The sequence below is a fragment of the Leucoraja erinacea genome, chromosome 2, assembly GCF_028641065.1.
Source record: "Leucoraja erinacea ecotype New England chromosome 2, Leri_hhj_1, whole genome shotgun sequence".
Classification (NCBI taxonomy): Eukaryota; Metazoa; Chordata; class Chondrichthyes; order Rajiformes; family Rajidae; genus Leucoraja; species Leucoraja erinaceus.
This window is the reverse complement of record NC_073378.1, coordinates 20,267,420-20,292,173: the sequence shown is the minus strand read 5'-3', so window position 1 is coordinate 20,292,173 and position 24,754 is coordinate 20,267,420. Positions and strand designations below refer to the sequence as shown.

The 24,754-nt window shown below is 41.7% G+C and overlaps 1 protein-coding gene across 1 annotated transcript in view; it reads right to left on the bottom strand.

Annotated features, from left to right (window-relative positions):
• Positions 1-24,754, bottom strand: part of LOC129707458 (phosphatidylinositol 5-phosphate 4-kinase type-2 alpha) — a 229,944-nt gene that overhangs the window by 17,773 nt on the left and 187,417 nt on the right. The window contains exon 7 of the mRNA XM_055652502.1: positions 9,525-9,638. Coding sequence (XP_055508477.1) covers positions 9,525-9,638 — 114 coding nt within the window. The remainder of the gene's footprint in view (positions 1-9,524; positions 9,639-24,754) is intronic.

The following is a 24,754-nucleotide window of genomic DNA, read 5'->3' as shown; positions in this document are numbered from 1 at the left end:
TATGTGAAGAAGGCAGGAGAATGGGATTGAGAGGGAACGATAGATCAGCCACGATTGAATGGCAGAGTAGACTTGATGAGCTGAATGGCCTAATTCTGCCCCTATAACTTATAAATCACAGGTGAAAATCATTATCATTCTGCTAAACTGTAAGTAAATGTCACTTTAACCCTGAAGTCTTACCTATTAGATAAAGAAAATATGGCTTCACTCATTGGAGTACTTAAATACATAAACATATGCGTCTTCAGTATTTCTTAATCTTAAAAATTAAGTAAAACAAATGCCACAGAGTTTTGTATGTGATGATATGCATCAGGCATTAGAACAATAAAAAATAAGTTCTTGCATGGGCTAGGTTTTCCACAAAGTATCAATTAAGGGACCAATTGCTGTGCTTTCAATAATTGATAACCGGATAAACATAAAATGCTACATATTAACATGCTGTTATATGTTTTGCACTATCTCTGTTTAAGCATACAAATGTCAAAATTATTTTTGTCACAAATACATTAAGGATGTATATTTCATTGCAGTTTATTTTGTACATTCCAAATTGTACATTCCAAATTATCTTCTAATATGGGGCGAGGTGGGGGTTGGTGGGGTAGATGTTGTTCTCTTGAAATTTGCCTTTGAGCGCATGTCATCTTGGCAAGTGTGGTGAGAATTTGAAACGTGATAGGAAATGTCTGTATGTATTTCCACAAGCACACTAAATTTTAGAAACACAAACCATTTATAAACACATGATCTATAATAAAAATCAAACATCTGTGCATACTTCCTGTCAGCTTTTTCATTAGAAATGCTATACTGCTTTCACTGAGGGTTAAAGATGTAATTACACCATGACAACTTTAGATAAACAGTTTCCATTTTAAACATGGATATAGGAATTTCTAATGGAAATATTTTTTTTAAAAGCATGTACGACTTTAAAAAGGGGGCTCCCTAACATTTGCATCCTCTTGCCCAATTAATATTTGCCCTCGGTCTCTGTTTCATTTCAAGGTCGTACTCAATTATAATTCCTTGTGTGCAATGTCACAGAGGATTGACTTATACATATGCATATACACGCACAAACCCGCACCAGCAGGTCTTTTAGCATTATTTAATGAAAAGCCAGACGAGGCCTGACATAGTCCAGCTGGGCCAAATGGCCTTTTATCTTGTGAGTTTTCATAACTCGTATACCAAGAACTTTATGAAACAATGTGTGTGTGTAAAATGAAAATATAATTCCTGTACAAATGTTTGCAAAGCAACGCTCAGATTTTTTGGTTTTGGAGCATGCTCAGAAAATACACAATGTTTTCAATACCAATATTGTCGCCATCATTCATAATGTAAGGTTATCATTTTCTGAAGACTTCCACTTTTGTGTTGACAAACATCATTCCGTGGAAAACATTTGGCATGCTCCACAATCTAGGATGAACCTTTCACATTGGTTCATTTAGTAAACAACCAAGTATCATCATTTTTTTATTGCAGGGTTACTGAGAAAATTACATAGAGAGGATTTGTATCAAATAGTCACTATTCTGAAATGCTAATATACTTGAGGGATGTGCTTCAATGGCCAAATGATTTTAAGCTTATTGCTTACTGATGCTTTGAAGTTAACTTTGTTGTGACTAAGTCACAAAACATTGAAATGCTATTATTGCCGATGAGCAAGCCATTTGTTAAATCTAACAAATGTCATAGATCAACTCATCAAAAACACATTTCATACCACAGGTTTGAATTTGATTATGATGCTTTATTGTTGAAAGACAAGAAATTAGTATCAGGTCTAAATGCAGTGGAGCAGATGATGTTCTGTATTGCCAGTCTTGTCACCACTGCTCTCCCACCCATTTGGTTCTCTTGTAACCCATATAAATCTTCTAAACTGTCTACCCATATGAATGTACAACACTCAAGTCTTTTAAGAGGAATTCAAATGATAAAACATCGAATTTTATAATTCAAAATTATAAAACTTTGAGAGTGGGAGCACAACTTCAATCCGGGGAGGCTGCCTGTCCCGCTGAGTTAATCCAGCATTTTGTGTTCTTCAATTCAGAGGGGCAGTCTCATCCCATGGGTTAGGAAATAATCACATCCAATTCTTGGTGGAGACAAGGAAGATGTAACCAAGAGAATCCGGAGTCAAAATCAAAGTGTAAAAGATGTCTTCTTATAAAGGTAGGATTGGTATTTGATCCATGTGCACATTCGGCTTAGAGCAAATAATTAGAAATGTGATGATGTGTTGTGGGAAATGTGGGAAAAGGCACTTCAAACAACAATGGTGAAACAAGGAATCTGATCCAATGGGCTGCAAATATTTCCCTATTACTTTAGATTGGATCAAATAATCTAACTAACCAAGTAAGGAGCAGGGACAGGTGAGGCTTTTAAACTATAATCAGGGTTGGTTAGGAAATAGGGAGGTCGAGGTCAGGAAGTCGGTTGGGGGGGGGGGGGGGGGGGGGGGGGGGGAGGTGGGGGAAGATGCAAATGGGAGAATAGTGTACGATTCAGGACAGCAGATGAGAGTAAAGGGCCTGTCCCACTTGGCCGTCATTTACGCGACAAGCCGGTAGTGACTGACGCACGATAATCGCTAGACTGATGCGAGCATCATCATGCGTCCGCACAGCCGTCTAGAGCGCGTGACGTAACTTGAATACCCAGTTTATGATATTTACCCAGTTTATGATATTTTGTAGTGGCTTTCTAAAATGTTCCCGTTTCTTGCATGCTGCTAGCAATGGGAAAAACTGCAGATGTAATGCCCCTATTCAAAAAAAAGAGGTGAATGAAAAGTAGCAAGCTGCAGGCCAAATTAATCTGTGGGAAGGAACTGCAGGTGCTGGTTTAAATTGAAGATATACGCGAAATGCAGGAGTAACTCAGCGGGACCGGCAGCATCTTGACCCGAAACGTCACCCATTTGACCCGAAACGTTACCCTGTCCCACTTGGCCGTCATTTACGCGACAGGCCGGTGGCGCGCGAAGAGTTCGTGCAGCACGAAATCCTGTCACGCAGCGCGATACTGCGTGCAACTCCACACTCCTCCACGCCACTCCATGCGCCCGTCCCGTGCTACCCACACGCTACCAGGTCGCATAAATGGCGCGCAAATGACGGCCAAGTGGGACAGGCCCTTAAGGATTTGGTTTAAAATAAGCAAAGTGCATCAGGATGGAATGGAGTGTTTAATAAAAGTTATTGAAAAGCATTGACTAAGTAGACAAGGAAAAACAGGAAAAAAAGATTCAAGGTAAAGTATCATTTATGAATTAAAAAGTGTTTATAATTATTTATGCAGTTTGATAGAAATGAGATTAATCTAATAAACATCAAGTAAATGTGGGTGCAAATGACCAAAACTGGTAATTTGAAAGAAAATAGAAAATAGTGCAGAACAGGATAAAGCCAGGAATAGACATGGGTCTTAGCCACTGAAATTAAATTGCAGAATCAATTTGGCTGGAGCTAAAAAACAACAAAAGGACAGAGAATGGTAAGGTTCATTTATATCCTCTCCTAATAGTAATGTCAGCCAGAAATTAAATTGGTAAATATAAGCAAACTAGTGCAATAGAGTGGATGCACTCTATCCAACCTTCACAAACACAGGACAGACTAAATCTGCAGCAAGTTCATAAAGAGGCTTTATTATGACCTTCTAGACCTTCCCGGTTTGACTGGGATATAATTATGGAAGAGGCTACCTTCAGGTTATGCTTTATGCAATGATATAAGATAATAAATAAGCATAAGAATAAAATATGGGCGAAGAGTGGTCATAACAGGATATAATTCTGAAAAAAACTGTGAGAAGAGTAGACATAACATGATAGAATTCTGATAACTTTTAGCTTTCCCCCTGCTGTACTCACTCTATACTCATGACTGCGTAGCCGGTCATAGTGTGAACTCCATCATCAAGTTCGCTGACGACACCACTGTTGTGGGACGTATCACTGATGGGGATGAGTTAGAGTACAGAAGAGAGATCGAGCAACTGTCCATATGGTGCCAGTGCAATAACCTGGCCCTCAACACCAGCAAAACCAAGGAAATGATTGTGGACTTTGGAAGGAGTAGGTGGGGGACCCACAGTCCCGTTTATATCAACGGGTCAATAGTTGAAAGGGTCAAGAACTTCAAATTCCTGGGCGTGCACATCTCTGAAGATCTTTCCTGGTCCGAGAACATTGATGCAATTATCAAGAAAGCACATCAGCCCCTCTACTTCCTGAGAAGATTACGGAGAGTCGGATTGTCAAGGAGGACTCTCTCTAACTTCTACAGGTGCACAGTAGAGAGCATACTGACTGGTTGCATCGTGGCTTGGTTCGGCAACTTGAGCGCCCTGGAGAGGAAGAGACTACAAAAAGTAGTAAACACTGCCCAGTCCATCATCGGCTCTGACCTTCCTTCCATCGAGGAGATTTATCGCAGTCGCTGCCTCAAAAAGGCTGGCAGTATCATCAAGGACCCACACCATCCTGGCCACACACTCATCTCCCTGCTACCTTCAGGTAGAAGGTACAGGAACCTGAAGACTGCAACGACCAGGTTCAGGAATAGCTACCTCCCCACAGCCATCAGGCTATTAAACCAACTGGGACAAAACTCTGAACATTATTAACCCATTATCTGTTATTTGCACTTTATCAGTTTATTTATTCATGTGTTGTAGTCAATGCTTACTATGTTCTGTTGTGCTGAAGCAAAGCAAAAATTTCATTGTCCTATCAGAGACACATGACAATAAATTCATTTGAACTTGAACTTGATTTAATTAGAAATGCCTTTATTCATAAAACTGAACAAAACTACTTAGGTGTGAGGAGCAATTTATGCAATGTAAATTATGAAACTGTATTAAAGTTAATGAGTGGAGGCAAGCAATGAACATGTAAATAAATCATCTCTAATTCAGATCAATTATCTATGCCAATGAGAAATAAAATGATTTGCACTAAATGTTGTCCAATTCCAGCAAACAACATAATTAAATACATAAAAGGAACTTAAAAATGTTGCCCAAAAGAGCAATAAGCTTGAAGATTATGAAAATCATGACACAAGAAAGTGGAGATGCTGGAAACTGGAGCAAAAAACAAACAGCTGAAAGAACTCAGTGGGTCAAGCAGCATCTGGGGATCCAAAGGGAGGGATAACTTTTAGGGTCAAGACCTTACATCAGGTCTGAGAGTACATAGCCAATGTAAAGAGGTTTGAGTGAGGGGCGGGAGAGGGGCTGGTAGGTTTTCGGTGGAACCAGGCGAGGTGGGGTATGACGGGTACATGGAGCTTGTTGGAACATAGAAACATAGAAAATAGGTGCAGGAGTAGGCCATTCGGCCTGCACCGCCATTCAATATGATCATGGCTGATCATCCAACTCAGTATCCCGTAACTGCCTTCTCTCCATACCCCCTGATCCCTTTAGCCACAAGGGCCACATCTAACTCCCTCTTAAATATAGCAAATTAACTGGCCTCAACTACCTTTTGTGGCAGAGAGTTCCAGAGATTCAACACTCTCTGAGTGAAAAATGGTTTTCTCATCTCGGTCCTAAAGGATTTCCCCTCTATCCTTAATCTGTGACCCCTTGGCCTGGACCTCCCCAACATCGGGAACAATCTTCCTGCATCTAGCCTGTCCAACCCCTTAAGGATTTTGTAAGTTTCTATACGATCCCCCCTCAATCTCCTAAATTCTAGCGAGTACAAGCCGAGTCTATCCAGTCTTTCTTCATATGAAAGTACTGACATCCCAGGAATCAATCTGGTGAACCTTCTCTGCACTCCCTCTATGGCAATAATGTCCTTCCTCAGATTTGGAGACCAAAACTGTACGCAATACTCCAGGTGTGGTCTCACCAAGACCCTGTACAACTGCAGTAAAACCTCCCTGCTCCTATACTCAAATCCTTAAGAGGGTTAAGGGAGAGTTTAGAGACAGAGGCTGGGGTGGGTGCATGGGGAAAATTAAAAAAAATGGACAGATAGAACGAGGTGGTGAGGATTTAGTGTTTGGACCATTGGGTTGTAGTTTGAAAAAGAATAGGTAGATTTTTAGGAGTCGTTGAATTATCAAGAAAATATTAAACTGAGGGAACAAAAAAGAGAAACAAGATATTTCATAAGATTACATAAGCTCCATAAGGTATCTGAAAGAAAAATAAATCCGTACAAAGTAAACATGGGTGCTCACATGCGGACACAGTAGGAATTTCAATCGGAAATAGGGAAATGGCAGATATGGGAATGTGTGCATGAATTTAAAATCTAAACAGATGGAGGAATACCTTAAAATTTAATGTACATGCAATTCTCTTCCTCAATGCACAGAATAATTGCTTGAAAGGGAGGGATTTACCCTGTGGATGCTGTTAGGTATTGGTATATTATTGTTACATGTACTGAGATATAGTGAAAAAATTAGTTTTGCATGCTATCCAGGCAAATCAGCCTACACGAGTACCTCAAGTAGTGCAAAACAGAGTGCAGAATATTGCTTTATAGCTCCAGGGACATGGCAGATAAAGAAACAGAGGCTGATATACCAACTAAATACTTTCTGTTTTAATGGAGGATTCAAAACATTTCATGAATAACGGGCAACAAAGGTCAAACCAGACCGACTGATAGGTTTAAAGAAAATGGTAATCGTACAGAAAATAGCAATGGAGATATTAACTGTACAAAAAGTTGATAAATCCACTGAATCTGAGGATGCTTGTTTTGGGATTAAATGGTGGTGACAGCAATAGCAAATGCATTGGTTTAAATCTTGCATAATTCTCCAGTTTATGGAGCTGTCCAAAAATCCTATTCACTTTTCAAGAAGTGAGGGAAAAAAACACAGTAAAAGACAGTTTCTGGGAATAAATTACTATTAGTATGTATAAAGAATTGGTTAGTAGACAGACAACAAAACTGGAAAGACCATGGTACTTTTCAGTGAGATGTAATTAGCAGGGTACCGTAAAAATTTGAGTTCTGCTGCTTGTGATGATTTAGCAAAGTTGACGGATTCATGTACATCTAAGCTTCCTGATGATATGAATCATGAAAGGAAAATAAAGTGGGAGGATAAAGATGCAGGAAAAATGTTCCCAATGTTGGGAGAGTCCAGAACCAGGGGCCACAGTCTTAGAATAAAGGGAAGGTCATTTAAGACTGAGGTGAGAAAAATCCTTTTCACCCAGAGAGTTGTGATTTTATTGAATTCCCTGCCACAGAGGGCAGTGGAGGCCAAATCACTGGATGGATTTAAGAGAGAGTTAGATATAGCTCTAGGGGCTAGTGGAGTCAAGGGATATGGGGAGAAGGCAGGCATGGGTTATTGATAGGGGATGATCAGCCATGATCACAATGAATGGAGGTGCTGGCTCGAAGGGCCGAATGGCCTCCTCCTGCACCTATTTTCCATGTCTATGTCTATAAAATATGTGTGAAATGAGTTAGAGCATGCAGGGATATGGGGAGAAAGCAGGAACGCAGTACTGATTTTGGATGATCAGCCATGATCATATTGAATGGTGGTGCTGGCTCGAACGGCCAAGTGGCTTACTCCGGTTCCTAGTTTCTATGTTTCAACTTTTGACATTTAATTCAGAGAAATGGCAGGCAATGCACCTAGACAGGTAAAATTAAAAAAAAAAAACAGAAAACTTATTTGAAAAGCTGAGAAAAATGTGTTCAGAGGGAAAAGAGCATTTTCTTACACTAATCATAGAGGTAAAGGAATTTGAAAAGGAAATGGATTGTTAGCCTTTTTTTCCTTCTTCAGAGCAATAATTTCCCACAAAATGAAAAGAGGGGCCGGTCTAAACTAGAGATGACAAGGTGCATCGAGGACATAGTCAGGCAAAAAGAAGAACGTTTATTTAGTTGTAGAAGCTTAACAGCTCAGAAGTGTGAAGTGTAGTAATGGAACTACAGGGGGGGAATTCAGAAAGCAACCAGAATGTATACAAAATATTGTCTATTATATTGTATAAGTATGAGGAACAAAAGGATACCAAAGGAAGAGGAAGGTTATATATGGTTAAATCCATTTGTATTCCAGTTATATCAATTTGTTGTTTCCTTGTGTCTTCTCCATGACAGTTTCCTATATTCACGTCATCAGCAAATTTCGCAACCATATCTTTTGCCAACTTCATTCAAGTTATTTGCATAAATTGTAAAAAGTTAAAAAGAACTTTTTACATCTTGCCAATGAGAGAAATACCCATTCATTCTCTCTGTTTATTATTAATTAACCACTCTTCCATCCAAGGCAATATCTTACTTCCTGTAACTCGTGCTTTCATTTTCCACAGTAACCTTTGACTTGGCATTTTATCAAATGTTTCAACGGGTTTTTTCCTCATTCACAGCAAACTGCTTCTTCAAAGGACTTCAATAAAATGTGCACTGCCTTCCTCCTCCTTCCTCACCCAGCCACCAGCTGCTGAGTTGGGCCGCAAAACAGGTTCCTTTCCTTTCCAGCCAGAAACCAGGCCACGTTCCTGAATGCCCACACAGGCCACACACTGGTGGTGGTCCAGAGCCAAGTGTTGGGAATGCAGGCAGCTTTAAACATAGAAACATACATAGAAATTAGGTGCAGGAGTAGGCCATTCGGCCCTTCGAGCCTGCACCGCCATTCAATATGATCATGGCTGATCATCCAACTCAGTATCCCGTACCTGCCTTCTCTCCATACCCTCTGATCCCCTTAGCCACAAGGGCCACATCTAGCTCACTCTTAAATATAGCCAATGAACTGGCCTCGACTACCCTCTGTGGCAGAGAGTTCCAGAGATTCACCAATCTCTGTGTGAAAAAAGTTCTTCTCATCTCAGTTTTAAAGGATTAGCCCCTTATCCTTAAGCTGTGACCCCTTGTCCTGGACTTCCCCAACATCGGGAGCAATCTTCCTGCATCAAGAGTTACCCTCACAGCTGTGGGTCAGAAATATGGAGCAGTTTGTGGTTGCAACTGGACGTCACAAACTTGGACTGGTGTATGCCTGGAGCCGGGCTGAGTATAACCCAGGCTTATATGGTGTCAGAGTGACTGAGTGATATTCTAAAAAGTTATTTTTCCCATACTAGCTCAGCATATTTTTTTGCCACAGCTAGAGGTTACATAGCTGCCAGGATGGCTATTCACTCATTGAAATGCTCCAGTGATCACGAGTGGAGACTTGATCTACAGACCGATGGTCTTTTCTTGCTTCCATCCAGCCTCCCCCTTCCTCCACCACAATCCATCGACCCAAAACGTCACCTATCCATTTTCTCCAGAGATGCTGCCTGACCCACTGAGTTACACCAGCATTTTAGGTCTATCATTGGTATAAACCGGCATCTGCAGTTCCTTTTTATTACATTTTGAGGTTTTCTCATGTTGCACTTTTGAACATACTTAAAACATAACTCCTGCTATTTAAGAAATGCAGTGCATAATAATGAACTGTAACCACACATTAATATTTACATCTTCTTACCTCAACATCCTTCTTAAGTTTCTCAAGGAACAGTTTTTTGTTCTCTTCGTTAATGTGAATCTTTTGCCCATCGTTAATGAAGTCATTGTCCTTGTATGTCGGTAATTCCTTGGCCTGCAACCAAATCCAGGCATTAGTTAGCAAATTCTAACCATTGATAATGTAACCCTGTGCAATTAATTTCCCACTGAAATATTATTACTAAACCTACCATAAAATAAACAGGAACATGTAAATTCTAATATACTGTGCACAGGGATGTCATTAATATGATGAAATAGTGCTCATTATTTGGCAAAGAAGGAAGTTACAATCAGCTTTCATTAAACTCTGGATCAGTTATAAATGGAGTATTGTGTCCAGTTCTGGGTGCCTTGCACTAAAATGGGCAGAGCTTGATAAAGGACAGCATTTGAAGTGGCTGTGACAAGGAAATGGCAAAGAGGCATAAGGGAGTCTCAAGCTGGAAATGCCCTTTGCTGTTGGTGAGATCTAAACTAAAAATAGTCACAAATGTTACAATTGATTGACAATCACTTATGCTGCGTGATTCAATTTCCAAGCAAAATTACTTTTCGAAATTCAGTTGCGAGTTTAATATGAACCAGAGGTGGCGCCATTGGGCTGCTGGGGAAATAAACCATCCTCACTGCCGGAGGTACAATGCAACATGCTACAAACTGCACGTAATCATAACAATTTTCCCTTTTGAGCTCCAAAAAGGAAAACAAAATATTGACGTTTGAGAATGAAAAGTTTGCTTTTTCGGCGTGACCATCCACACAAAAATCTTAAATACATCTTCAAAGTCAAACAAAATCACCCTAATTAGTCGAATTGGACGAATTGAACAAAACGCCACAGCGAGACTCCTGACGGGCACCCGAAAAAGGGACCACATCACCCCGATCCTGGCCTCTCTCCACTGGCTCCCTGTGCAGTTCCGTATACATTTCAAGACCCTCCTCTATGTCTACAAAGCCCCCAATGGGCTTGCCCCCTCCTACATAAAAAGTCTTCTCACCCACCACTCCACCTCCAGGCCCCTCAGATCGGCCGACTTGGGGTTGATGAACATCCTGCGGTCTAGGCATAAACTTAGGGGCGACCACGCCTTTGCGGTTGCAGCTCCTAGACTGTGGAACAGCATCCCCCTTCCCATCAGAACTGCCCCCTCCATTGACTCCTTTAAGTCAAGACTAAAATCTTATCTATACTCCCAAGCCTTTCCTGACGTCCACTGAGCGAGGGTTATATGTATATATGTATGTAGTTTGTTTGTTTATACTATTCTTATAACAAATGTCAAGCACTTTGGCCAACGAGAGTTGTTTTTTAAATGTGCTTATATATATAAATGTGACTTGACTTGACTTGACAGAATAATCAAAATCAGCATAACGGCCTGGATTTTCTACCTCAGTGTTTTCTTGATACAATTTGCTCTGAAACGAGCAAAACTAGCTCAGAGGACAAATTTGAACCAACTGAAAATACACAATCTTTTTTTACTGGTGAAAACTAAACCACCCTCCAGCCAGCAACACATCGCCCCCACCTCGTCCTCCACTAATAGGGCTGCCCTGCCACACTGATCAAACTAATCTGGGGCCAATGCTTCCTGCTGGTGGTACACAAATCAGGATCTGATCTTGCTGCCAAACAAACCTATTCCTAGGCCTTTGAGGAGACATTTAAATTTAAACGGTGGATATAACCAACCCATCTAACAACATTTACTGCTCTAGCTCCTTGTGGCCAGATTGTTGTTGCATGAACAGACTTGACCAGTAAAGCTGGTCTCTCTTTACACTGCTGGGAGCCAGCACTTTTCACCCATTATGACAGCAGGAGACCTCCACAGGGAGTGATCGCCAAGATTTATCAGTGCACCTGGACGATCCTGAAAGGCAGACGGCTTTTGGCTAAACATTAACCTAGGAATGAATGGGGCCACAAGCTTGGTTCGTGACTGCAGAGGTGGAACTGGCTTTATTTTTCCATGTTAGTTCATTGTTTCCTTTGTATATTCATTACTTGGAGGCAGAAAACACAAAGGATGCGATGATCAAAGTGGAATTTTGCCAACCAGCTGTGTACATCAGAAGATTCCAATTGTACTGACATGAATTTTCATTAATTAATTTTAATATGCATTGCCTGGGGCCAATGCTTCCTGCTGGTGGTACACAAACAGAAAATATATACAATTACTTGTGTTAATAAAATATAAATAATTTAAATTACAGATCTGTTCAGTTATAATCCAACTCAGGATGAGTAAGCTTGTTGTACCAAAGTTAAGGGCCTGTCCCACGAGCATGCGACCTGCATGTGGCAAGCGCGAGCAAACCGGAAGCAGGGGCTGCACGGAGATCGAGTGATCCCCGTACAGGGCCGGTCCCACCAACATGCGCCTGCATGTGCGAGCGCGACCAAACTGGAAGCGGGGGCCGCGCGGAGGTCGAGTGAGTGACGTGAAGTTCGAGCGAAGTCCGTGGGAAGTTCGCGCGTGATGTACGGCATCAAGATGCTGCGTACGGCGTCAAGACGCTGCACACGCCCATCGAGGCGGTGCGTACGGCGTTGAGGTGGCTGCGGGCCGGCAGGCCGTTGCAGCGCGGAATATTTGAACATAGTCAGTTTGTCCCCACCTGTCCCCCCAGATCCTGACCAACTTTTACCGCTGTACCATAGAGAGTATCCTGACCACCTGCTTCACGGTATGGTACAGCAGCTGCACTGCTGCGGACAGGAAGGCACTACAACGGGTGGTGAAAACCGCGCAGCACATCATCGGTGCCCCGCTCCCTGCCATGGATGCCCTCCACCGAAAACGGTGTCTGAGACGGGCTGGGAAGATCATCAAAGACCCCTCACACCCCAACCATGGATTGTTTGCTCTCCTCCCATCAGGGAGGCGGTACAGGAGCCTCAGGTCACGTACCAGCAGGATGAGGAAAAGCTTCTATAACAACACAATCACACTGCTGAACTCGGAGTCCCGACGATAGATTTCTCCGGTCCCTCCGTCCCCTTTGTTTAATCATTCTGTATTTCTTGATTATTCTGTATCTTCCCTCTTTCTATTTTTTTTGCTTTTCTTTATGTACAACTACTACGGACTGACGCAAAACTGCATTTCGTTGTACTCATACTTGTATTTGTGCGATGACATTAAAGTTGAATTGAATTGAATTGAATTTTTCGGAGCCCCACGATGTCGGGACCAGCTCCGCACAACTCCATACGGCTCCGGCGATCGAAGTGGGACCGGCCCCGCGAGGCCGTATGGCTCAAGCGACCACGTTAGGTCGCGCTTGCTGCATGGAGTCGCATGCTCGTGGGACTGGCCTTTTACAGTTGAAAGCAAAAATGGCCATGAACAGTTCTTTCTGAGCAATCTCACACTATACAACACCAATGTGTTTGCACATCTAGTCAAGAAGAAACCTCAATTAAATAAATGTAAAATAAATGCTCCTTCACCATTACAATAATTAAAAGGTAAACAAGCAATAACATTTTATTGATGCATTAGTGGTGGAAATTATCAACAATAAATGTATTTGGCTCCATGGAAGTTAATCATAAAACAGTACAGCACAGGATCAGTCCTTTTGGCCCACAATATCCGTACTGAACATGATGCCAAGTTAAACCAATCTTCTATGGCTGCATGTGATTCATATCCCTCCATTCCCATATATCTGTGTGCCCACCTTAAAGCCTTTTAAATGCATCTTTCATATCTGCCTCCATCGCCACCCTGACAGAGCATTCCTTGCACTCATCACAATCTGTGTAAAATAACCTGACCCACGCATCTCCTTTAAACTTTGCCCTTTTCTTTAAACATTGCCCCTCGCATCTTAAAGCTATGCCCTTTGTCTTTGGCATTTCCAACATGGCAAAAATGTTTTTACTGTTTACACTATCTATGCTTCTCAAAATTATATATACTTTTACCAGGTCTCTCCTCAACATACGATGTTCCAGATAAAACAATCCAAGTTTGGCCAACCTCTCCTTACAACAAATACTCTCTAACCCACACGGCATTCTGGTAAACCTCTGGTGCATCCTCTCCCTTGGCTCGAAGGGCCGAATGGCCTACTCCTGCACCTAATTTCTAAGATGCCAACCATTGAGAAAATATGGATTTGGATGGCATAAGGCATAACATGACAATGTCACATACTTAACCCGTCCTATTGAGTTAAATAGTTAGATGCCTTCTCTGTCAGACACCTCTAGCTTTATGGGGTTGGGAGGAAGGCTGTACCTTTCAGGCTCATATTACTATAGCATGTGTAATGTCTGCTCAAATGACATGACTAATGCAGTGTGAACTGCACCATTAACTGTGTTGAGGTTTGAAAATTGTCTAAGAATTTAGGTGGGAACCCATTAAGTGGGCAGTCGAACAGCCTGTGTACAGATTTATTAAAGCACGTGATGTGTCCAGGTGGGGGAGATTTCCTCTCCAGTAATCATGCCAGTCTCATTCCCCTTCTTTCTGCATATCTTCTCTCAAGTGCCTATCCATTTCCCTTCTGAAATGGCTGATAGCGATCATAACCACAATCTGTGTAAGAACAGTTTTCCCTTCCATCCTCTTGTATCTTTTGACCAAAATTGTAAATTTGTGCCCTATAACATTTTTTTGAAACATCTGCGAATGAGTGCAGATTCCTTCCATTCATCTTATCTTCAGGAAGCTTGGTCGAGTACATGCTCCAATCAACATCAATATTGCCAAAGTGGGAATGGTCATATTCCGAGGTGCAAATATCACCAACAATGTGTCCTGGGTCAACCACATTTGACAGCACGTCCAAAACAAGCATACAGATGCCTTCACATCCACAGCACACTACTGAATCCGGTATGTCTCCAAATAACTCTAACCAACTTTTACAGATGCATCATAGAAATCATCCTATTAGGTTGCATCACAGCTTGGTTTGCTAACAGCTCCACCCTAAGACCACAGGAATGACAGAGAGTTATGATTGTAGCCCAGTCCATCACAGAGACCAACCTCTCTATCATTGGCGCCAGCTACATTTCACGCTTCCCCGGAAAAGAATTCAACTTGATTTTACTGAATCTCAGTATATGTGACATAATCAAGTCAACATTGAGTCTCACATGTATTTAGATAGCCACATTAAAAAACAGCTCTCGTGGCCCAAGTGCTTTACATTTGTTATAAGAATAGTAGAAACAAGCACCTTTTTCCACCTCGGTCACTCTTACTTCTATCCTTTCCAGATACAAAATCTTGAAAGCAGATTCCATCAGTTTCAGCAACAGCTTTTTCTTCTCTATTGTCAGACCACTGAATGGTCCTCCCATAATCTTAGGTGTATTCCTGGTATTGCGGACTTTGGACATATTCTCTGTAATTGTGAATCCAAAACGCCTTAAACTATATTCTGTAATCTGTTATTTATAACATGATTTAATTTGACTGGATAACATGCAAATAAAAGACTTTTACTGAATCTCAGTATATGTGACAATAATCAAGTCACATTTAGTCGTCACATTTATTTATATAGCACATTTAAAAAACAGCTCTCGTTGGCCAAAGTGCTTTACATTTGTTATAAGAATAGTATAAACAAACAAACTACATACATATATACATATAGCCCTCGCTGAGTGGACGTCAGGAAAGGCTTGGGAGTATAGATAAGTGTTTAGTCTTGACTTAAAGGAGTCGATGGAGGGGGCAGTTCTGATGGGAAGGGGGATGCTGTTCCACAGTCTAGGAGCTGCAACCGCAAAGGCACGGTCGCCCCTAAGCTTATGCCTAGACCGCGGGATATTCAGCAGCCCCAAGTCGGCCGATCTGAGGGACCTGGAGGTGGAGTGGTGGGTGAGAAGACTTTTAATGTAGGAGGGGGAAAGCCCATTGAGGGCTTTGTAGACATGGAGGAGGGTCTTGAAATGTATACGGAACCGCATAGGGAGCCAGTGGAGAGAGGCCAGGATCGGGGTGATGTGGTCCCTTTTTTGGGTGCCCGTCAGGAGTCTCGCTGCGGCGTTTTGGACCAGTTGCAGGCGGGACAGGGAAGATTGGCTGATGCCAGTGTAAAGAGAGTTGCAGTAATCTAGGCGGGAGGAGATAAATGTGTGGATGATCTTTTCGAGGTCATCAAAGTGGAGGAATTGTTTTATTTTAGCTATCGTCCGAAGCTGAAAGAAGCTAGCTTTTACCACGGCAATGACTTGTTTGTCAAATTTCAGTGCTGAGTCAAATATCACGCCAAGGTTTTTGACGTGAGGTTTGAGTAGTGGGGTAAGGCTTCCAAGGCTGCCTGCTATCGTTTTGATTGAGTCCGAGGGGCCGAGAAGGATGACCTCAGACTTACTCTCATTTAGTTGGAGGAAGTTCTGGGCCATCCAGCACTTTATATCCTCGAGGCAGCGGGTAAGGTTAAGCAGATTTAAGCAGATAATAAACCAATACCATCTAAACCTGTCATGATCAAACAGCATAAAAATAGGCACTTTTGCCTCTGATCCCATGATGACCATCAAGTATAAATTTACATTAATCACATTTTATCCTTCCCACATTCCCATCAATTCTCCTCATATTCCACCAATTACCTCCACACTGGCCAATTAACCTAGCAACCCACTTTTCTTTGGGATGTAGGAGGAAACCCATGCAATCACAGGGAGAATGTATAAACTCCACATACAATGCCTTCAGAAAGTATTCAGAAGCCTTCACTTTTTCCACATTAAAACATTTTTTTTTTAAATCATCAATCTACACACAATACCCCAAAATGAAGTAGCGAAAACAGGTGTTGCGGAGTTGACGTGGATAAGCTTTTTCCACTGAGAGTAGGGAAGATTCAAACAAGGGGACATGACTTGAGAATTAAGGGACTGAAGTTTAGGGGTAACATGAGGGGGAACTTCTTTACTCAGAGAGTGGTGGCTGTGTGGAATGAGCTTCCAATGAAGGTGGTGGAGGCAGGTTCATTATTATCATTTAAAAATAAATTGGATAGTTTTCCATATATGGACGGGAAAGGAATGGAGGGTTATGGTCTGAGCGCAGGTATATGGGACTAGGGGAGAATACGTGTTCGGCACGGACTAGAAGGGTCGAGATGGCCTGTTTCCGTGCTGTAATTGTTATATGGTTATATGGTTAGAAATGTTTGCAAAGTAATTAAAAATAAATAACTGAAATTTCACATTTACATACCAGTAAGTATTCAGACGCTTTGCTATGACACTCAAAATTGAGCTTAGGTTCATCCTGTTTCCATTGATTATCCTTGAGATGTTTCTACAACTTGATTGGAGTCCACCAGTGGGAAATTATATTAATTGGACATGATTTGGAAAGGCACACACCTGTCTATATAAGGTCCCACAGTTGACAGCGCATGTCAGAGCAAAAAACAAGCCATGAAGACAAAGAAATTGTCTGTAGACCTCCGACAGGATTGTCCTTAGACCTCCAAGACAGATGGAAGCCACTCCTCAGTAAAAGGCACATGACAGCCCGCTTGAAGTTTGCCAAAAGGCATGAGAAACAAAATTCTCTGGTCTGATGAAACCAAGATTGAACTCTTTGGCCTGAATGCTAAGCGACACATCTGGAGGAAACCAGGCACCGCTCATCACCTGGCCAATACCATACCTACGGTGAAGCATGGTGGTGGCAGCATCATGCTGTGTGGATGTTTTTCAGCGGCAGGAACTGGGAGACTAGTCAGAATCGGGGGAAAGATGAACGGAGCAAAGTACAGAGAGATCCTTGATGAAAACCTGCTCCAGAGCGTTCTGGACCTCAGACTGGGGCGGAGGTTCACCTTCCAACAGGACAACGACCCTAAGCACACAATCAAGACAACGCAGGAGTGGCTTTGTGACAAGTCTGTGAATGTCCTTGAGAGGCCCAGCCAGAGCCCGGACTTGAACCCTAGATTGAACATCTCTGGAGGGACCTGAAAATAGCTGTGCATCGATGCTCCCCATCCAACCTGACAGAGCTGGAGAGGATCTGCAGAGAAGAATGGGAGAAATTACCCAAATACAGGTGTGCCAAGCTTGTAGCGTCACACCCAAGAAGACTTGAGGCTGTAATCGCTGCCAAAGGTGCCTCAACAAAGTATTGAGTAAAGGGTCTGAATATGTATGTAAATGTGATATTTCAGTTATTTCTTTTGAATTTTACTTTGCAAAAATTTCTAAACGCCTGTTTTTGCTTTTTTTTATTATGGGGTATTGTGTGTAGATTGATGATATAAAATGAATTTAATCCATTTTAGAATAAGGCTGTAACGTAACAACATGCGGAAAATGTGAAGGGGTCTGAATTCACTGTGGACAGCACTGAGTTTGGGACTGAACCCAGTTCGGTGGAGCCAAGAGGCAGCATCTCTGCCATCTACGGCACTGGTGCCACTGCTGCAGCTCTTTCAAATCTTCGCTCATCATTCTTTGTTCCAAGTAGAAAGTTTCTAGATTCTCCAGTCTCGCTATTTGGTTGAAACCCCTTATTGAGTATAGACATTGGGAGGTCATGTTGCAGTTGTATAAGATGTTGGTGAGGCTGGATTTAGAGTATTGTGTTTGGTTCTGGGTGCCCCGTTATAGAAAATATGTTGTCAAGCTGGAAAATGTACAGAGACAATTTACAAGGATGTTGCCAGGGATAGAGGGTATGAGCTATAGGGAGAGGTTGAGTAGGCTGGGACTCTATTCCTTGGAGCACAGGAAGATGAAGGATGAACTTATTGAGGTGGATAAAATCATGAGAGGAATAGATCGGGTAGATACAGAGGCTGTTGCCCAGAGTAGGGGAATCAAGGACCAGAGGACATAGGTTTATGGTGAAGGGGAAAAGATTTAATAGAAATCTGAGGGGAAACTTTTTCACACAAAAGGTGTATGGAACAAGTTGCTAGATGAGGTAGTTGAGGCAGGGACTATCCCAACATTTAAGAAACAGTTAAACAGGTACATGGATAAGACATGTTTGGAGGGGTATGGACCAAACACAGGCAGGTGGGACTAGTGTAGCTGGGTCATGTTGGCTGGTGAGGGAAGGTTGGGCTAAAAGGTGATAAATAGAAAATAGGTGCAGGAGGAAGCCATTCAGCCCTTCGAGCCAGCACCGCCATTCATTGTGATCATGGCTGATCATCCCCTGGACTCAATAACCCGTGCCTCCCTTCTCCCAATATCCCTTGACTCCACTAGCCCCTAGAGCTCTATCTAACTCTCTCTTGAATCCATCCAGTGACTTGGCCTCCACTGCCCTCTGTGGGAGGGAATTGCATAAATTCACAACTATCTGGGTGAAAAAGTTCTTTCTCACCTCAGGCTTAAATGGGTCCCCTTTATTCTAAGACTGTGGCCCCTGGTTCTGGACTCGCCCAACATTGGGAACATTTTTCCTGCATCTAGCTTGTCCAGTTCTTTTATAATTTTATATGCTTCTATAAGATCCCCCCCCTCATCCTTCTAAACTCATGAAAAGATAAGTTTTAAAAACTAAAGATATCTAATGAAATAGACTACTGAAACTAAATACTACCAACAAATGGCCTATTGAGATTTTGAAAGGAATTTAATTACTTAAAGTAAGTTAACTGCAGTTGGTGAACTCAACCCCAATTAAAATGCTTAACGTTTGTGACAAATCCGTCTTCAGCTGAGTTAATCAAACCTTATCAAATTATCATTTTTAAATATTGCGGGTTTAAAATTAATGTCTTGTTTTTTTTAATTACACTCTAAATTACTGTCAGATTAAATTGAATCGTGGCACAGATTGAGCAGGAACCAGAGAATAAAACATACAAAACAAATGCAATTTTGAACCTAATTTACACACTATCCAGTGAGTATCAGTGATCAATTTCACAATTTATCACTAAGTGGAACATGATAACAATGTTTTGATCCTTTTTCATGAGTTTATTGATGATTAAACATTTGTTTATGGGGAAGTGACTGGGAAGAATTTCAGAATTATATTAATTCACAAACTTCTAACAATGTGTCAACCTTTCAATGGACACACCATATTCTTTCTGGTTACAATCCAAATTGGTCAGCTCTACTTTAAAGGAGGAAATAATAGTTTACTTGTCCCTATTCTAGATAATGCATTTATAATTTTAAACTACTCCATCAAATCATCCACTAGCTTTGAAACTCAAGAGTATAGAAACCAAGCTGATACAATTTGTACTCGTCAATTCACCCAATATCATTAGCATGAATCGGCACTGTTCCCCTTCCAATGTCTTTCACAGTTGAGAAATGGTAGCCAAGCATTTTTCTCCAAATTAGAAATAACGTTAATTATGCATCTCAACGTCACTTTTGAATTAGAATGCCCCTCATAAGAACAACATTCCAGCAACATTTCAGCTAATTATTGAATTATGTTGTACAATCTTCAATCTGAAGAAGGATCCCAACCTGAAACATCACCCACCTATGCTCTCAAGGCAGTTTGCCTGACCTGCTGAGTTACTCCAACACCTTGTGTCATTTTAATGTTTCAGAAAATTGTCTACATTGACCCCATCAATGTGTTCACCCATGGTTTCTAGTCACACGTTCTGTTCCCATCCACACAACTTATGGTGGCTCACAACTTAATCATGGAAGTGTGCAGCACAGAAATTAGATCTTTAGCCCACCGCATCCCTGATGACCTTTATGCCCAAAGGTGCCACCTGAAATTGTAGATATAAAATTCACTTATCCCATAAACTGAAGTACAACGTGATACTAAACTGAGGACATACAGATATTTTTAGAACTACACTTTATATGTATATCCTTCCAAATATGTTTTTTTTCATCACCATTTCCAAATTGATTACATTCTGCTTGCATCCATAGTCATTTCTTGAGAAGGTACCTTGTCAAACACTTTCCAGAAGTTCAGATATATTGTGTCCAGATATGTTTTCATAAACACCATGATGGAAATAGTTCCAATGGCTCTACTCTTCCAACTACTTTGCTTTCAAAATCCAAAGAGCTCAAACCTGGCCAATTGTGTAATTGTCAATAATGAGAGATTTCAGACATTGCACACAATTCTTCACTGCTGGTGCTAAACTGGCAAGAGCATAACACATTTGTTCTTCTCTTCCTTTGTAAATGCTTATATTGATTTATGCTACCTTTACAGATTCTATATCTTAAAAATTCAGATTTAAAAAATATTTAAATTGAAATTGGGGCTCTGGGGTAGGCGAGGCTAACTTTATTGTTTATTGTCTATTCACAAGGCTATTAAATTATATACGAACTGAAAAGTAAGTTATAGCATTATCTGGTGGTACACACCTAACATTCTGTATTAAAAGGTCATCGAAGTACTTCAAAAACACGTAAACATCTGTTAGAATAAAACATTCCCCGCAGGCATATTGGCCAAGATGAAGAAACAATGAAAGTAGAAATTCAATAAAGACGAGCTACAAGTCGTGTCTATATTATTCTAGCGGGGAAAATGTTTGAAGTTTAGGAGAAAGATATTGCACTGACAATTACAAACAAATTGAACATAATCACTGGTTCCTTGCTGTATAACACTGTCTTCATTTGAGAAAAGTATATTTTTAACCATATTTATGTTGCAAAATAAACAAAGGCAATCTATAAATGGTTAAAGTACCAGTGGCTGAAAGACTATAACTCGTCACATAACAGTCTAATTAGACCACATGGTTTTGGGGGTAGGGTATTGGCATGGATAGAGAACTGGTTGGCAGACAGGAAGCAAAGAGTAGGAATTAACACATCCTTTTCAGAATGCCAGGCATTGACTTGTGGGGTGCCGTAAGGCTCGGTGCTGGGACCTCAGTTATTTATGATATACATTAATGATTTAGACGAGGGAATTAAATGTAACATCTCTAAGTTTGCGGATGACACAAAGCTGGGTGGCAGTGTGAGCTGCGAGGAGGATGCTATGAGGCCGCAGGGTGATTTGGATAAGTTGGCTAAGTGGGCAGATGCATGGCAAATACACTATAATAATGTGGATAAATGTAGGGTTACCCAATTTGGTGGCAAGAACAGGAAGGCAGATTATTATCTGAATATTTAAGAAGTAATTGCAGATGCTGGAAAATCGGAGGTAGACAAAATTGCTGGAGAAATTCAGCGGGTGAGGCAGCATCTATGGAACGAAGGAAATAGGCAACGTTTCGGGTCGGGTCTGAAGAAGGGTCTCGACCCGAAACGTTGCCTATTTCCTTCGCTCCATAGATGCTGCCTCACCCGCTGAGTTTCTCCAGTAATTCTGTCTACCTTATTATCTGAATGGTCAGATTAGGCGAAGGGGAGGTGCAACGAGACCTGGGTGTGCTTGTACACCAGTCACTGAAAGTAAGCATGCAGGTACAGCAAGCAGTAAAAAAAGCCAATGGCATGTTGGCCTTCATTACAAGAGGATTTGCGTTTAGGAGCAAGGAGATCCAACTGCAGTTGTACAGGGCCCTGGTGAGACCGCACCTGGAGTATTGTGTGCAGTTTTGGTCTCCTAATTTGAGGAAGGATATTACACTCCTCTCTGCCTTTGGAAAGTTTCAAATAATGTTGGTGTGTTTTTGTTTATTTTATCTGCTCCATTCAGTAGAATGATCCTTGAAAGGGTAGGTTCACCAGGTTAATTCCTGGGATGGCAGGACAGATGTATGATGAAAGGATAGGCCGACTAGGCTTGCATTCGCTGGATTTAGAAGGATGAGAGGGATTCTTATAGAAACATGTAAAATTCTTAGAGGATTGGACAGGGATGCAGGAAAAATTTTCCCGATGTTGGGGGATTCGAGAACCAGGGGTCACAGTTTAAGAATAAGGGTTAGGCAATTTAGGACTGAGATGAGGAAAAACTTTTTCACCCAGAGAGTTGTGAATCCGTTGGATTCTCTGCCACAGAATGCAGTGGAGGCCAATTCACTGGACGTTTTCAAGAGAGAGTTAGATTCAGCTCTTAGGGCTAAGGGAATCAAGGGATATGTGGAAAAAGCCAGAACGGGGTACTGATTTTGGATGATCAGCCATGACCATATTGAACGGCGGTGCTGGCTCGAGGACCGAATGGCACCTATTTTCTATGTTTCTAACTAAGTTGATGATATTGTTTTTGTTTGAATTTGTCTGCATTTTCTCAACATGTGGATTGAAATTTCCCTTCTAATAGTAACTATTAAAAGCAAAAATTCTAGTTTTATTATTTTTTTAGCTGTGTTTATATGTGGCGGTGGGGGTGGGGTGGAGGGGTGGTAGAAACCGTTAATCTCTTCCCCCGTTCGGGGACCCGACTTTTTTCCTGTCGGGTCTCCGGTGTCATTGGGCCTAACATCGTGGAGCTAGCGGCCTCCAACCGGAAATAACCTGAGGGCTCCATTCGCGGAGCCTGCGGACCTACCATCGCGGAGCTGGCCGACTTCGGAACGGGAGGAGCTGTGGTGGTGCGCGGCTGCGACCCGACTTTGGACAGGCTCCGGCCGCACCCGGTGGACGGTAACATCGGGAGCTCACAGGTCCCTGGTGGGAGACCGCTTTTCGCAGCTCCCACAACGGCAACTTCTCCCGCTGGAATCGCGGGTTTAAAGGACTCGGAGCGGCGCCTAACATCGCCCGGCGCGGCTTAAACGGCCGCGGGACTTATTTACCATCGCCCGCCGGGGCCTTTAAAATCTGGAGCCCCAGTTCACCTCGACGCTACAGTTGGACTGCTGGACCGCAGGGAGAAGAACAAAGGGAAGAGATAAGACTTTTGCCTTCCATCACAGTGAGGAGTTGGAGATTCACTGTGATGGATGTTTGTGTAAACTGTGTTACGTGTGGGTCTTGGTTGTTTTTGTAATTGTTAAGATTGTAGAAATGCAATTTCATTCAAACCAAGCTGTTTGAATGACAATAAAAGGCCTTCTATTCTATTCTATTACTAAATTTATATTTGTTCCTATTAGCAGTAAAGCTAATCAAGTTGGAATTTCAAATGGAAAATAGAAGCCAAGTAGTGCATTGAGTTAACCTACTAAACTTTGGTTCTTGAATGGAGTGCCTGCTGAGGGGCTGAAAATGTTCTTTAAGATTTGCAAAATTTAAGACTTTAATCCAGGTCAAAATTGCTCAGCACAAAGTGGATTAAAATTGCATTGCTCATCTAAATTGATTTTGAGAGCAGAATTACCATTCATCTCTGATTTTAGACATGGTGCACTATTTTTAGCTAGAGCAGAGTAATTTATGCCTTGCAGATTGTTTAATTTGCACTTGCCCTGGGTGCGTTCAACGCTAGCTTAATGCTCTATTTCTCAGCACTGGTGTGTATTAACATCAAAAAAAAAATTGCCTCCCATCCGCCAAATGAGAAAAATAAAATGAACATAGTAAAAATTGGTGGAATTACAGGCAGTGAAGATGGCTGGCAAAGGATACAGCAAAATATGGATCACTTGTGGATATTAGCAGAGAAATGGTCAATACAAATGTAATGTGGACAAGTGTGAAGTGCTGCACTCAAATGGTCAAATGTAAGGTGGAAAAAGACAAGACTCCTAACAGTATTGATGCACAGAGGGAACTTGGGCACCAACACAATGGTAAAAAAAGGTGCATGGTATGCTTGTTTGTTTGGTTGTTTGTTTGTCTTTTTGCACAAAGTCCACGAGCATTGCCACTTTTCATTTCACTGCACATCTTGTATGTGTATGTGACAAATAAACTTGACTTGACTTGACATGCTTTCATCCATTAAAACATTGAGTATGAGGCTGGAAGTCATGTTGCAGTTTTATAGAACTTAGGTTAGGCCATACTTGGAATATTGGGTGTAGTTCCGATCGCCTCATTACAGGAAGGATGTGGAGGTTTCGGAGAAGGTGCAGAAGAGGATAGTTCTTGAATTTAAAGGTTATTATTATTAACTCAATGGGGTTAGGTTAGGTAAGGAGGAGGTACAGCGAGACCTGGGCGTCCTTGTACACAGGTCACTGAAAGATGGCGTGCAGGTACAGCAGGCAATGAAGAAAGCTAGTGGAATGATGGCCTTCATAACAAGAGGATTTCAGTATAGGAGTAAAGAGGTTCTTCTACCGATGTATAGGGCTCTGGTGAGACCACATCTGGAGTATTGTGTACAGTTATGGTCTCCTAATTTGAGGATGGACATCCTTGTGATTGAAGCTGTGCAGCATAGGTTC